Source organism: Buteo buteo, chromosome 9, assembly GCF_964188355.1.
Source record: "Buteo buteo chromosome 9, bButBut1.hap1.1, whole genome shotgun sequence".
NCBI classification, from domain to species: Eukaryota; Metazoa; Chordata; class Aves; order Accipitriformes; family Accipitridae; genus Buteo; species Buteo buteo.
Window position 1 is genome coordinate 18040541 of NC_134179.1, and position 16259 is coordinate 18056799.

Below are 16259 nucleotides of genomic sequence, written 5' to 3' on the forward strand. Positions count from 1 at the left end.
AAGTGAGTGAGCGGCTGCATGGTTAGTTGCTGGCTGGGGTTAAACCACGACAATGCCTCATTGCTTTTAGCACATCTAGATTTTCCCCACCCATCATTTCAGTCTTGGAAACAGGCATTCTTGGCAGAAGCAGTGACACTTCTAAGCAGTGATCCACAACTCACTGAGGGTGACCAAATCCAGACTAACACTGGTGGAAGACTGTCATGAATCACTTCCTCTTGGCATTTCAAAACAATAGTTTCTCAATTAACTACACTGTTTGCAAGAAAGCTCTTACTAACTAGGCAGAGGTGAATGTGACAGGGTAAAAGTTAGCAGCAACACCCATATCCAATTTCTTCCATTGCTTTTGAGTAATCTGATTAAGCAAGAGACAAGTGAGCACCACCAAAAAGTTCTTAGGCTCCCAAGGTATATTTTAACAGTGGAAGTTCAGACTTGATATTAGGAAGCATTTCTTTACAAAGAGAGTGATCAAACACTGGAACAGGCTTCCTAGAGAGGTGGTCAATACCCCATGTCTATCAGTGTTTAAGAGGCATTTGGACAATGCCCTTAATAATATGCTTTAACCTTTGGTCAGCCCTGAAGTGGTAAGGCAGTTAGACTAAACGATTGTTGTAGGTCCCTTCAAACTGAACTATTCTATTCATTGAAGAATCCTGGTGTTGCCTTCAGTTCACTACTACCTGTCTGTAGTGGCCTCAGAAAGTAAGGATTTTACCATGACGTTCACTGTATTGCTTACAGTTTTGCTGGAAAGGAAGGCATACAGTTACCTTCCGTCTTACGGATGGGACAGGATCAAGCGTTGGTGACTGAAAGGACTGCTTTGCTCAGGTATGCTAAAAAAGCCTGTAAAAAGTGGCAGCTGAATCCAGTTGCGTGTCCAAAGGGACACTGGATTGGCAGCCTTTTTACCAGTTCAGTTCTGCATTGTACCAATGACTTGTTGCGTCTCTTGCTTTAGCAGTCTTTCCTAATTAAAACTATAAACTGTCTTATTTCATAATAAGAGCAATAAACCTTGCAATGTTCGGCAAAAGCTCTGCTGCCATGCTACAGCAAACATTCTTTCTGCAAAGGCAAGAGGAACAGAGAAGAAACCTGTGAAGTGTGGAGATGGCATAGGCTAGTTTCTCTCTTCTCTAAAGCTTTTAGGTGTAAAAGAGTAATCTTGTATCCATGCAACATCATCCCAGTGACAGGATGGAACATGTGCAATACTGACCTGTTTCAGCAAACATCCTTGTTTGACTACTATGCCTCTGAATTCTTCTTTCAGGACCACATCATCATCACTAGAATTTCCCTCGCAGAAAAACCCACTGTCTGGCTGCATGACCACAAGAGAAAATTCAGAAGTTACACAGCTGCTGCATGTTTATGTACATGTACAAATCTGGCTTCCCTCCACTCCGTTTTTTTCCACCCAAAAAATCAACTCTTTTACTGGAAAAATCTCCCAGTGAAGTTGAAGAGCTCTCCAAGTCATCATGGAAGCATTTCAGTGTGAGGCAGGAATACACCAATGGGTCTCAGGGCATCTGAAGAGAGCTGGAGCACCTGTGTATATGTCAGTGCCTCCGTTCTCCACGATCCTTGGTGTCACATTTCCTCCACGATGGACAGGCTGCCTCAATCCCATGATGTCACACATTTTTCAATGCACAGGCAGCAGTTCATATGAAGCAATGCCAGCACAGCCAATACACTTCAGGCTGGCCATCCCTGCTACAACACACCCTTCCTCTTCCGCCATCCATCACAACCATCTAGAATTTGGGAAGAAGAAATACTCCATCTAGGCTGTCTTCTCCAACCACAAGAACTGCCCCTAGTTTTTGAAATTTGCAATTTTCTAGAACTGTGATGTTGTGATGTGTGCACTGAGCACAGGCTGTCTCAGGATCCATGCATCACATCCATTCCACACCAGACAAACTGTGATGCTACTTACTGAAACCTTACATTATTCAAATGATGTAAATGTAGGTAACCATTTGTATGGCTTTGAGTAAACATCTGTGGTGCCTACTTCTATGACAGCAAGTCAGATATCGACCTGCTGTGATCTCCTCACACCACATTGGTATTGAATCAAACTAGAAACAAGCTGAAAGTGAGCAGAGTGCACATGGGCTGCTAGAAGTGTCCCAGGTAGCTAGGAGCTGAGATGGCCACAAGGCTGCCTTCACCAGCAGTATCTCTACTTCCATTGCTGCGCAGGTAGTCTCCCTACCACAGACACATTCTAGGAAAACAAATGAAGTAATGGGAGAGTTACTTTGCTGAAGTCAAGTGATTCTATGTGGTAAATATAAACAGCATTATAATATTCAAGCATTTTTACTTAATAGAAGGCATACTTTTTTATTAGTGTAAGTTCATAAGCCAAACGTTTTTAAAACAGTATTTGACTGTGATCGCGATATTGCAAGTTCTTCAAATCAATCTACAGAATATGAAGCAATAAATTGAAAAGATTGGGTGAGCTACCCAGGATAGGTGTTACTGGGGGATATTAAAAACTTTTGCTTCTTTGCTCACAGGCAAGCTGTGTGCACACACGTGGCTGAGTCAGATTTGATGGCTTTGCCCAAAAATGGGTTTGTAGCTTGTGCCACTCTGAGAAACCCCATGATAATGAATTACTCTCTTCCCTTCCACTGAATCATCAGGAAAACTGATGGCTAAATTCTGGTCACTGCTAAAATTACCAGGTACAAAGTTTAACTTAAAAAGAACCCACCTTGATCTCAGCACTCAGTTCACACTTAGAAGAGTGCCAGAAAAAAATGTCCTGCCTACAAATATTAAAGTGAGCCAGTTCATTCTGAGTATCATGTAGAGAATGACAATTAACAGGGATCTCTCCATTTCTGTACAATCTTTCCTCCAGGACTTCAGAAGCCTGACAAGAAGCCTGAGAAAAGCAGAGCATCAGTAAGTCTGAAACAATAAAAAAAGAAACAGAATACAACACTCACAAAGTAATAGTAAGCATCGCTGAGATCTAAGAAGGGGGTGTCTGACAGGCCCTCGGCAGCAGCCTTGGATGTATCCCCTGCAGGCTGTAGGTAGCCTTCACTCAAGAGCGAGGAGGCAAGCATGAGACCTTCTTTGCGATTTCGGATGGAGTTGCTGGACACCAGCCAGTCAATCACACAGGTGCCTGGTTACAAAGGAACAAACAGTATGAGCCACAAATGAAGACAGACAGGAAGAAGTTTAAAAATCCACAGGCAACAAGCCTACTCCATCTATTCATCAATCTCCTGAAAGATGTTCTTAGTGACAACACAGAGAGCTAATCTGAAAAGGTGCCTGGGTCATCCAGTGAGGCACAGCCGATTTGACTGATGGCAGGGGCCAGTACAACTCCTGAACACTGTACCTGAGGGAGAAGAGAGCTGGGAGGGGATGGAGGACTGAACTGGGAAGGGACAGGGACTGGGGAAGTATGAAGGACAGCCAAGCCTGGAGAAAGCAGTCTTCCAGGCTGCTATGTTACTGACACAGTGCTGTCAAAACAGGGTGACTTCCAACTCTAGCACCCCAGATTTGACTTGGAGCAGGACAGGAATTACAATGTGACACAGTTTGTTGATGAAAAATTCAGAAAGGAATAATTCTACTGGAGTTAAGTGTTTCATGCAACTTTCTACAAAGATCTACTTCCATCTTTCTGGCACTGGTTAAATTTCTTCCTCCTTTCTTGCTTATCATGGCCATAACTGAACACTTTTTCAAGCTTCATCTTTTGAGAACCTCCTACATTAGTCAGGAAAACATCTGCCAGGTTTTCTTCTCAAACTTCTCTGTGCTCTACAGAGCTTAGAGCTATTTTATCTATCTTTAGCCTCTTGGCCCTGTGCTCCCTTTATCGTATGGAAAAGAAGGACAAGAGCTCCTTACCTGTAAAGCAGTGATTGAACACTTTTTTATCTTTTTCCAGTTTCAACTCCTTTATTCCCTTTTCAGGATCTTTCATTGAGAGGTACAAAGCACTGTGCATAAAAAGAACCACAGAAACTGTTAGCAAATAAAAAGCTTTAGCTAGTTCATACAATATCATTGTCATTCACAGGGTCTTCATGTTTTGCTGGCATATTGATCTCTGCAGAACTATAGCATGGCTTAGTTGAATCTCCTGAAAAATTTACATTGCAAAACCTAGAGGCCTCACTACATCACTGTCACAGCTGCAGGAGCAGAGTGGGGAGTGCACAAATGGCTCACCACACCCCCATATTTTGAGAATGGAACAACTTGTGGTGACTGTAGTGTGAAGAGAGGAACACCCACTGCTGAGGCACCCTCACAGGGCCCCACAGCCTCGGCGCTGATAGGGGAGCTCACTGCTTTGCTACATTCCCCCAAAGGTCCTTGGCTGAGCAGAAAATCTATAACTGTGACATCTCCTAGCCTGTATGCTCTCAGAGGCCCCAGGTAACCTCAGTGACCCCGGTCTGACTTCCTTCCTCCCACCCGCTTTTCACTTGCTCAGAAGTCTAATTCCTTGGAGCTCTGGAATGACAAGAAGGACGAATATTAAATGTCACAGGCTAAGTCCTTTGGCCTGTTAGTCAGGATGATCCTCTGCTGAAACCTGTGAAGTCAGATTTAGTTGGATCTTGACCCTATGCAGTTTTACTGTCCTCTAAGGAGCACTGCAGGCTCATTTGTATCTTCGTATTTACTGCTCAGAAGCAAAAAATAAGTTGTCCCTGATTTTTTTAAGTACTGACAAACAGATGGCTTCCTGTGTGTGCCCTTTATCTCTTCTTCCCCCTTTGCTAGTTCCAAGTTCTCTGACAGGCACCACTCTCCCCTCACTATCCAAAAACTAGGCTAACATCAGTGTTTCTCTGAAAAGCAAACAAAAGGTTTAAAATATTTTTGCAATAAATTATATATTGTATAAAAATGCCTCTCCTGGAAGAATCACACTTTGGCTGGGGTCTCCTTTTGCACTGCAGTGTGCTCAGAAACCTCCTTATCAGCAAAATCCTTTGATAAATAAGCATGTTTTGGTAAAAGATGATGTATTAAAAATGATTTTCCCAGTGCTGATTGCTAGCTCATTTCTGCCACATTATATGCTCTGAAACTGTTACGACATGCAGAAGGGACTCTGAGGAAAACCAGAGAGGTAGCATGGGCAAACATGCTCATAGTTCTTCCAGACTGAGCTTACATATCTTGAACACTGCCTGTGGATGGAAGTAAATGAGGGAGCAGAGCTTTGAGAACAAACCTCAGGTTGATTGTTTCAGGCAGTCTGATAGACCTTCTTGTGGATTTTCTGGCAAACCTTTGGCCTCCATCTATGCAATGAATTGCTTTCTTGATATCCCGTACCCAGGCATCTCTCTCCTCCAGGTAGGCAGCTTGAAAAAAGTGGTCCTGCTGCTTGGCTGCAGTGAGCTTGAAGACAAACTGGAATGATAAATGTTTTATTAAAAGTTACTTTGGAATAGCCAGTTGGGCATGATTAACCTAGTACCACCACGACATACAGCCTACCTGTGCCTAAGGGACTACAGAAAGTGCCTTAGAGCCACAGTTAAAAAACTCTGAAGAAGTACATGAACAGGCAGTGCAGATAACTGACTCCTTTTGTTATTTCCCTCTGAGCAATCCTGACATTGTCAGTACAGCCACGGTGAGTGGCACTGATACAGCTGCTGATTTTAACTTTTGCTGGGAAGTTCAACACAGCTGAAAGGCTGAAGTGCCCAGCCCCTGCAGGCTTACAGTGGGTGTAAATTCATCTTAATGTTTATAGAGATGTGGTCAGCCTGAAGGAGGAAAAAAACAAACAACCCCACATCATGTTGCTCAGCTACTGATTCACAAGGGGAGAAAAGGTCACAGTCACATTGGATAGTAGCTGAACACATCTGCAGCCTAGCAAACCTAGCTTGGTAGAGAGATGATACATCCATACCTTGGCTACACCTTATGATCATCTCCTATGTAAACACATCAGCAACAATGGAAAGACTGTATTTCCCCCAAATGAGAAAAGGTCTTTTAAAGGTAGTTCTAAGCAGAAAAAATAACACCTACCTGGAAAAAAACCACAAAATTCACATCGTTTGATCTCATTTTCGTCCAGTGATCTTTTGGGTGGAAAAACCTGTATCTAATTACTCAGTCAAGAGGGTTTCCACTTCCTCTAAAATATAGTTCCCTGTAAGTGGAACTGTAATTTGTTCCATAGTTGTATTAGAATAAATACAACAGGTTCTGACTCAGCAGGCATCTAAAAATGACAGGCTAATCAGCAAGCAAACAGCATGGCTTTATGAGGGCAAGTAAAGTAGAAACTATTGCCAAAGAGCAGAGAGTGGTGAATCTACAGCAATGAAATCAAAACACTGAATGAGTCTACTGAAGCCTGCATTTGTAAATGGCACATTTCTGAACATCCCTAATACACATCTTCCAGATTGTTGCCAATGAGAAAAATTCTGACACCCTAAAATTGTGCAGAAGTCCTGCTGACTTTCATGGAAGACAGATTTCAAACTTACAAAGCATTGGGTCCTCAAAAATCCATTTCAGACAGAAAAGTAACCATTTCTTATCTGACACTGTTCATATTTCCAGCAACAGCCACCTTTTCTATCATACAGTAAAGAGCTACATCCTGAAAATCAATGTACAGTGCATATGAAAAGCAAACAGACAGATCTCTCCAAATCCCAATATCCAAGAGTCACACTAACACACCAGATTAACAGAATGAAATATCAAAGCATTAAAGCAAGCTTTTACCAAAGGAAAAATCAGCATTCTTGAAGTCAAAGAGCTGAGAAGCATTGTACAGTGAAATCCTAAAGAAGAGTTTTCATTTCCAGTACACAGAGGAGACTGGGAAAGCTTTCTCTTAACTTTAGTTTTCAGAAAGCTAGGCTACTAAGCTAGACATCCAGGCTTCCTTTGAAATTGGTGAAGAGGTTGAGTCTCCAATCCTAGAAGTGACTAAGTCTCCCTCTGATGATGCGTATCTGTTTGTGCTTTTGAGAAAATTAAACCATTAGACTGAACTAAACAACAACACTTTAGATAGTTCAAGTTAGGACAAATGAATCTGACTATGAGCAACCTTACATGATAATACTATCCACAGGAAAGCCATGGGCAAAACAGAGAAAGCACAAGTATAGCAAAATTAACATCACATTAAGAATGATCAAACTTCAGATCAAGAACAGCGAACAGTGGTAAATGCATTTTGAAATATAATCTCAAAATATGCAGTTGCAGCCTCTTCTGAACAGGCTATATCTCTGTTTAACAAATCCAAGATTGCTTCCTTTCCCCTCAGCACCTGCTTTTTACAATTGATTTAGTAAACAAAGTGTGTTGGTGATGAGCTCTGAGGTTTCAAGCTACACCTGATGCAGACACACAAGCCAATTCAAAAAGCTGAAATCTAACCAGATGAATGTAAAAGTCTGCTCATGGCTCAATAGTTCCTGCTCCAAACTGGGCTCAAATGAGTGAGACTGGACTTAAAAGTGACCTAATTTTCACCCTACAGAACTCCTGTGCTAAAAATATACTTTCATTTCTAGCCATATGAAGTAAATGTATGCAAACCACTAAGAATCAGAATAATTCCCATAAAAGGAAGAACTGTATGTTTTGGCATGTAACCAATGAGAAGGCAGGATGGAATGCAGAGGCATTGGATTCAGCAGTATAGTAAAGCTGTAAAATGTAAGATATAAAAATCAACATACTACATTTTCAAGGAATACATGTAGAAATTTAGGTTTAATCATATTGGGCAGTAACTGCTTCTAAGAACAATCCCAGTGATGGCATTGCTCATATGAATGAGCATGTTGCAGTTTTGACTGAACAGTGCAAATTTTAAGAGAAAATAAGTCTCCAGGGCTGTTGGTCTATGGGCTTGATCTCACCAACTTAATAAGGAGGATCTGCTCCAACACCTGCTGAAGTTTTTCGGATCACTTCCATTGACTTCAGCAAACTCTGCATCAGATTTTACTTCTGAAAAGGTGTTTTGGGTGCCTCAACCCCCAGGTCTGAGATCCTTCCTTTTATCTGTATTCTCCCTCAGAAAAGGCCCCAGCAACTAAAATGAACCATAATATAAAACTCATTATGTAAACTCATAATGTGAAATGAAGCATAATGTAAAATTCATTGCAGTCAAAGGAACAATCCTCAAAGACTTCATCACCCTTTGATACAGATGTAATGCATCTTCTGCAAACTGGTACATTCTCAAGCAACTCTTAGGGCAGGTAAGGATCTCTCTCACTCTGCCTTCAGCAGACATCAGATACTGCAGACATCAGATACTTCAGACCTCTCTGCCTATTTTGCAGAACGCACATATGCTGGTGAATTATTTTTTCATTATTGTTAAATGTGTTACTGTTCCTGACATTCCCAAACAACTACTATAGACCAATACTGATGTCAGTGCCTCTGTGGGAGTTAAAAAAAAAACAAAAAACAAAAAAATCCACAAAACTGTTTGAAAAGGAATGCTTTGTGGGAAAAACTTAATTTCTACCATTATAACGTAGGATCTGTGATACTCTTGAACATAGTACCCTTCTCCCCATGCATTATACCTCATATATAGAGCAAGGAGTGCTGTGCTGAGGCTTGTTAATTAGATAATATAGGAACATGGTTTCAAAACAGCAGAAATAGAACGAAATGTGTGCAGATATACTTATTTCTCTTTATTTGGTTATTTAATGTTCCTGCTCCATGCTCTAGTTCCTAGACGCAATTATGCTTCACCTTTATTATTTATGGTTTGCAAAAGATGTAAAGCCAAGTGCTGTAACAAAGACCTCCCAGCGGGCGCCCAGGCAATGCACTGATACACAGCCATGCTGGCTGAAGCAGAAGGTCAGATCTGAAGCTGCAGGGGTTAAACAGTAAGGTTTGCCCTGCCATGCCCAAGGGTGGCTCAGGCAGGAGCTGTTAGCAATAAAGAAAAGAAAACGGGCTTGACCAGCAGTCAATCTCAAACCCTTTTGAATCAGTTGGACAATCACCCTTGCCAGCTCAGGGATCAAAAAAATCTATGATGGGCATGGGGTGGTGTCCTGGTTTCAGCTGGAATAATTTTCTTTCTAGTAGTTGGTATAGTGTTATGTCTTGGATTCAGTATGAGAAGAATGTTGATAACACACTGATGTTTTCAGTTGTTGCTAAGTAGTGTTTAGACTAAGTCAAAGACTTTTCAGCTTCTCATTCCCAGCCAGCAAGAAGGCTGGAGGGGCACAAGAAGTTGGGAGGGAACACAGCCAGGACAGCTGACCCAAACTGGCCAAAGGGGTATTCCATACCAGGTGACATCGTGCCCACTATACAAACCGTGGGGAGTTGGCTGGGGTCGGGGGGTGGGGTGGATCACTGCTCAGGAACTAACTGGGCATCAGTCGGCTAATGGTGAGCAATTGCATTGTGCACCACTGTATAGTCCAATTCTTTTTTTTTTTTATTATCATTATTATTTTCTTCCTTTCTGTCCTATTAAACTGTCTTTATCTCAACCCATGCGTTTTGCTTTTTTTCCCCCTGATTCTTTGCCCCATCCCACTGGGTAGGGGGGAAGTGAGTGAGCAGCTGTGTGGTGCCTAGTTACTGGCTGGGGTTAAACCATGACAGGTGGGAATGCATGATTGTGCAATTCTCCTTCCAAGCGTGATAATACAGTCTCCTTCTATGGACAACTCCCAGTACCTGGAGAGAGCTAGGAAGCAGGTAGCTTTTGATGATCCTGCTCTGGGTGGGATTTCCAAGGTAATGGTCTTCTAAAATTTTTTGTTCCCAGGAAAAGCAGCCATCTACAACTTCTTTAACTCAGCACAGGGTTAACAGCAATCTCTATTCTCTGCCCCATCCTTTTATTGTACTGCCTCAAAGAGAGCTTTTAAGTTAAGACCCCCTTTTTCTTAACAGATGTAAGTCTAAAAAGACTCTGTAAGAATCAACTTTTTTTATATATAAATATGGGGTCTACACAAAGAAGGAGAAAAAAAAGAAAAATAAAAGAAAGAAAGAAGTAGAAGAAAGAAAAGAAGAAAGGAGGGAAAAAGGAAAGCCAGCAGGTCCAAACCTGACACCAGGGACCCTGACTCCACTTGCCACAAAACCTAAGGACAGATATAATTCTCCCCACTTTATTTATACGAGAAAGTGAAGCTTACTGTCTCATGCACTCTCTCACACTTTCTTTCTGTTCTAATGCTCTCAGAGACTTCTCTCTTTAGTCAGGCATCCTTGCAGTAAATTTCTTTAAACTGTAATTGGATAATCTTCCAGATTCTGGGAGAACCCTTTGTCAGAGGAATTCCTGGGGGGGTATAATGCCTATTTGATGAAACTGAGTTGCTGAAATAACAAATGACTGACTAAAGATATGATTCTTTGCTCATACTAGAAATGTTGTTTTACCAACAACTATTTTTCAGGAACCTTATAACAAAATAAGTATGCTTGTACATTTATCTTCCTGTATCTTATTTTCTGTCAAATAAGACTCTGAATTTGTGAATATAGTGATCTGTGCATTTCACTGGGAATTGGGACCTCAGTCTGTGCACTTGCTACCCTCAACCTTAGAGATCCCAAAAGTGTAGGCAACATTTGAACTACTGTCTCTAAATCAGTTTTGCTTTTTGCTCGCTCTCTCTGAGTGTAGGTGTGACTCTTAGTCACTTGCAAAAGCCCTACAAGAAACAATGCAGTGTGCAATTAATACAGATTGCATGAATGTGAAGTGTGTGGGGTTGCGTAGTTACCAAATGGTAATAAAAAGGTTTGGAATTACAGCTTTATGTGGGCATTTGTGTCACAGCATTTATCTCCTTCCTGTCTGAGCAAGCCAGTTGTTGCTCTTTGGCAGTAAATAAACGCTTCCACTGCTCATGAAATAGCTTCCCACATCTTTATTCTGTGGCAGCTAGAATTATATTTAATACAGGAGTTGCACCATTCAGCTGCTAAGTGTCCTCACAACAATATAATTTGGCTCTGCTCTCTGACAGACTGAGACTTAAAAAAAAAAAAAAGGGAAAAAAGAAAAAAAATCACTTTCTGAATTGGTCCTCTTGAAGTACCCTGAATTTTTCCTGAGCAGTCACACCTTTCGAACATGACACAAGTCTAAGCCTACTTGTGACTTTCTAAGGCAAGCGAGAGTTGCCACTAGGATAAGTGCAAGGAATTTGTAACCACCACCCTTGTGCCCCTTCAGTGCCTCCAGGAGTATAAATATACTGTCAATAATTGTTATTTAAAAAGTACTTACCATTCTTTTGCCAAAATCATGGCATGGGCTGTTAATAGAGCTTCCTTTTAGTGGGACCATCCCTTTGGGGCTGTTGTCAGCCTTCCGCTTGTAGAATTCAATTCCATCTTCTAAAAGCACAACCCACATTGGCTTCCAGGTATTAAACATGCTGCCCTGCATCAGTAAATCACCATGTATATTATGTTCAATAAATCACTCTTCACATGATACCCACTGAAGATATGACCTTCCAGGGAGTGTCTGACTGACACTAAAATAGCTATAGTTAGTGTCTCAACGGGAACATACCACAACCACACCCATCTTACTATGCAGTTAAAAACCATTGTTGTTATTCTTCTGACCACCATTAATTTCCCCTTGTAGTCACCCCAGCCATGAGTTTTTCCAAAATCGCATTGCCTGCCCCAGCAGGTGTTTCTCTTCAGTATCAGTTAGTCCCAACCAGTGTCTTCAAGATGACATAGTGGCAATATTATGAATAAAGCTCAAAATTTCTGGATGTGAACTGGCACATTAGGACTGCCTCATTAAGTTGGGCATCCTGTGCTGTATTTAGGACTTGATGCTACTATACAGTCAGTCACTGAGGCTTGGCTCTCTGATAAGAAAGCACACATCTCAGACGATTTCTAGACATATAAGAACAAACTGTAAGAGTAATGAACAGTTTAAGGGCCTGAGGCTGCAGATCTCCAACTGCTGTGTTGAGGAATTGAGGTGCTTCATTTCATCTTTTAAAGCTTTTACCTCCTATTCCTGAAACACAGCTGTTAGATGTAAGACATACAGAGAAAAAGATAGGGCCAGATCCTACATACAGTGAAACGCACAGCAAAACTCTCAGGGGCTTAGAGAGAAACAAGCTGTCTCTCTGTGTTCAGCACGATTAACCACTAGAATTACTAAGACTGTTGCACTCTAGTTAGAAGGCCTCTCTCGTCCTGCCTGCAACCAGCTTCAGAAGTGGTCACAATCCCAGATACCCAAGTGACTGTACTGCTCAGCCAAATGAACATTTAGATATGCTGAATACCAACAGCTCCTCTGAAGAGTTACCAAAGTGCAACCAACATTTGTGGTCCTCAAATCAGAGGCCATTCTTCAAAAATATTAACTTCCCTTGCTCTTTCTGTTACAAAGAGAGACCTAAATTTATTCTCCCCATCCTACAACTCCATCCACAGCATCCCTGTCCTCCTCAGACCATGGTGGCTGAGCAGTGCTAAAGATGCAGACAGAAGCAAAGCAGACACCTTTGTGCTGTGCAGATGGCTTGTTTTGATTTGTTAAACCTAAGAGCTGGGCAGAGTTAGTTACACTTGCATTTTGTATTTCTGCAGAAGCAAATGGGACAGAAACATGCCGAGTCTTTTTTTCTTATTCTCCAAATGAAACCTTTGTCTGTCACATCCTTTTTTGCTGCCCTACCTTCCAACAAAGGCCTTTTGCACTCTGAATCAGACCTTATGTTCAATTACAGGGTGGGGAGGGAAAATCGTCAGCCGAGATCTTATTAAGAGCAGGACCTGCTTCCAGCCTCTGCAGCCCTCACTGGAAGCAGAAGGTGCCCCACAAATGAATGCTACCTTCTGAAGGAAAGTCACTGCCCTGGGGGTTCTCTAGCTAAACAGGGAACTAAAAAAAGTCTCATCTGGGTACCACATATGGGTTGACTGCTGTTTTCTTTTGATTCTGGGTTGGTTTTTTTAATAAGCCATAAGAATTTACCATTTTTTGAGAGGCCAAATTGACACACTGGTTGCTTTTCTGCTAAGAAATCAATTCAGATGATGAGCCAAGACAAGAACTGTTGCAATTTCCTTTTGTTTGTGGGTTTAACACAGGTTATAGTACTTCTGCTCATAATCAGACAAGTCCAGTAATTCCTGAAGACCAGACTCTGTCATGCTCTGCCAATGGAAGCCACCACAGGGCAGCGTTAGACTGGCAGTCTCAGATCCACACCACCAGCAAACCCAAACACGGTCACATTGTTCTCATCTAAAACATCTCATGAAAGACAAGCGAGTAGGATGCTGGATTTTATCTTCCTGGACTAAAAATCAAATTGTCATACCTACTCCAAAGACTGCAGATACAGAGCAGTGTTCAATGAATTGCTCCCTGAAATCATTAGCCACTTTAAAAACACAAACAACTTCCCTTTGGTAGAACAACTTCTTTTTAGAAGATCTACAGCACTACAGGATTAAAAAATTAGCTGTTTCTTATGCTCAGAAGATGACACAAGGTCCCCAAAATATACAGAGGTTTAAGCTGACCTAAATCAACACTGAAGTCTGAACCCACATTTACTGGAGGTCACATTGTCCCAGTTAAAGCACTGATCCCCGAGCACAACACTGTCCCCCAGCCTAATGTAAATATCAAGAGGAGAAAGTCAGTGACAAATGGCCTTCACTCTCTGCAAAGAGAGCTGTGGCTGCATGGATGACTCCTTTGGGAGGTCAAATCCTTGGTTTCACTTTACAGGCATAAAGGAGAGGAGGAGAGTACATAATTAGCAAGTAAGGTTAATCAGAAGCATGCTCGTTCTTGCTGGAAGCTCTGGTTGTAGAATGTACAGCAGCCTCACTGATGTATCAAACAGTCGGTACCCATCTGATCTGTATCTTCTGCTCCTTTTTCCCTCCAGCCCTTCCTCTAGCATACTGCTGCTCCTCACCACCAGCATAAGCTCACTTCTGTAAGGACAGAGCCATCTATGAGGCTGTTCTAGGAAACAGGCACAATTTCCATTTCCCTGTTACCATTGCAGCAGCACTGAGCAGCAACTTTAGTAGTACCTGCACAGAGAGACTTTTGGGGGACCCAGCACCTATAGGAATGTGAGGCACTGGCACTGGCACATCTGTATGCATCTTTTCCCCAGCATACCCAGCTGGGCACAGTTTGGGATTGTCCCAGTGTCTAAGTTTCCAGCCATTCCCCTGTCATGGAGGAATATAGATCATGAGCCAATTCTCTATATATCAGGCCATTGGAACTAGATATCTACAATCTACACAGCACAAATTTGGCGCTCTCCTTCCTCATGACAGCATCACCGCAGCTTTGCAATTACTTTATGAACTTACTTCCTTTCAGTGTCAGTGGAAGTAAGACTGAGGAGTGGCCTCTTCATAACACTGGTCCCAGATTAGAGATCCCTCCAGCCAGATGTTCTAGTGAGTGAAATTCTCATTTTGATGAGCAGAGATACCACAGGAGAGAGCTATTCTCTTGCTCTAGGACTGACACTGTTTAGTTAGGCTGCTTTAAGCCAGACTGATGTCACTATAGATTTAAATGGAAGTCAAGGCTTTATCCTATGGGCTTTACCACAAAAGGCTCCAGAGCAGAGGTTGCTGTGGAGCAGCAACTGCCTTCCCAAAGAAGGGAAGTGCCTGTGGCCCCAAGCATTGTCTCTAGGACAAGGTGATCAGACCTCTTTAATCTCACTATGCTTCCTTGATGTTTAACTCGGAGATTAAGTGCAATCGAGTAGGCTGTGGCCATTTCAAGCTGTTACCTATTTTGCCAAGCTTCCACTAAGGGCATTAGTTTCCTTCATAAAAATACAAATCTTTTGATCCACAGGTACATCTGAGATATGTGCAAAATGTCTTTTGTAGTATTCTGACAAGATATAACTGCTAACAAGTACCTCTATAATCACTAACACCACATTGTTTTACTGCTCAAGGAATTCTGTTCATTTGCCCTTTCTTTTTGGAAAAAATGATCCTTGTTTTAATAACTGAAACCAAAGTATGTTTCCCTATACCTCCCCAACCTCTTCAGAGTTAGCTTCCTCCTCCACTCCATCCAAAACTGCCCACTTACCTTCTTAACCAAGTAGCCCTCCCTTAGGCGCATTGGTTCTCGCTCCATGTCTGAGGCAATCTTGCTCTCAGGTCTATCAGCGCTGGCAGTTAAGTTCCTCTGGCAGCAAAGTCCGTGGGCTGGTGTTTTTACAGTACAGCTGTGTCACTTTCACAAGTTCCTCTGCCTGCTAATCACATGAAAACAAGCCCATTTCCTCTTACAGAGTGAGAGATAGGGAAATGCAGAAGCACATGTGTATTTATAATTTGCCTCTGACAGAACAGGCAACAGCCTGACAAAATGCTCAACTGTACCAAATATGGCCAGCCTTGATGACAGTGACCTGGGAGATCAAAAAAAGCATTTTAATGCCCAATCCCAGGAAATCAGGCCCATTTTGCAAATACATGAACTCTAGCAAAACAACAAACAGGGTGGCATGCTGTGTTGCTGCTTGGTGCGTGCCAAAAGGATCTCACAGACAGTTTTCCAACTCACCGGTTCTGTCACTTCATCCCGTCTTTGAAGTCTGATGCCCAGTGGGTGAGTGGGTGGGGTCTGGCAGAGAGCTGGAGAGCCCTCACTTGCTTAATGACGATGCGCCCTCTGCTGATAAAAGAAATTTGTTTATCGGACTTGATCAGCTTTTGGGGTTTGGTGCTGAAGCCTCCCAAAAAGGTTACCTGTCAAATAGGCATAAATGGATTAGACCAGCACTTTACATAAAGCACTGCAGAATGTCACTTTCTACGAGCATCTTTTACTTGCTGCAGAGCTCATTTGGCTATATTTGGTGAAAGATAAGGCAAAACTGTAATTTTCCAAAAGTTGGTATATACCAGAGCCACAATCCCTCTTCCCCATACAGAAGGAAGGGTGGTGGTATATGGGAGGCAATAAGGAGGCTGCTGCATTGCCAAGAGCATTCTCCCATGCACAAGACTCAAGTCACTTTTACAGCTGAGCCCACTGAGATAAGGGTTGAGCCCAGGATTACTCCATCTGGCACCTCTGCCTCTTGTAAAGATCCCCAAACAGGGACTTTTTCTGCAGACATTCCTGCTCTCCATTTGACTCTCTCTGTCTCAGCCTTTAGTCAGAA

The 16259-nt window shown here is 42.2% G+C and overlaps 1 protein-coding gene across 16 annotated transcripts in view; it reads right to left on the minus strand.

The window, feature by feature from the left end:
- PLEK (pleckstrin) overlaps positions 1-16259 on the minus strand; it is a 64160-nt gene that overhangs the window by 4412 nt on the left and 43489 nt on the right. For 8 of the 16 annotated variants that reach the window (XM_075035520.1, XM_075035519.1, XM_075035528.1 and 5 more), the window contains 7 exons: positions 15656-15840; positions 15176-15344; positions 11324-11479; positions 5264-5445; positions 3922-4013; positions 2994-3178; positions 1235-1339 (listed from right to left, as the gene is read on the minus strand). In XM_075035520.1, the coding sequence (XP_074891621.1) occupies positions 1235-1339; positions 2994-3178; positions 3922-4013; positions 5264-5445; positions 11324-11479; positions 15176-15223 (768 nt within the window). In that variant the 5' untranslated portion in view covers positions 15224-15344; positions 15656-15840. The other 8 variants (XR_012651624.1, XR_012651625.1, XM_075035531.1 and 5 more) reach the window with 8 other exon arrangements.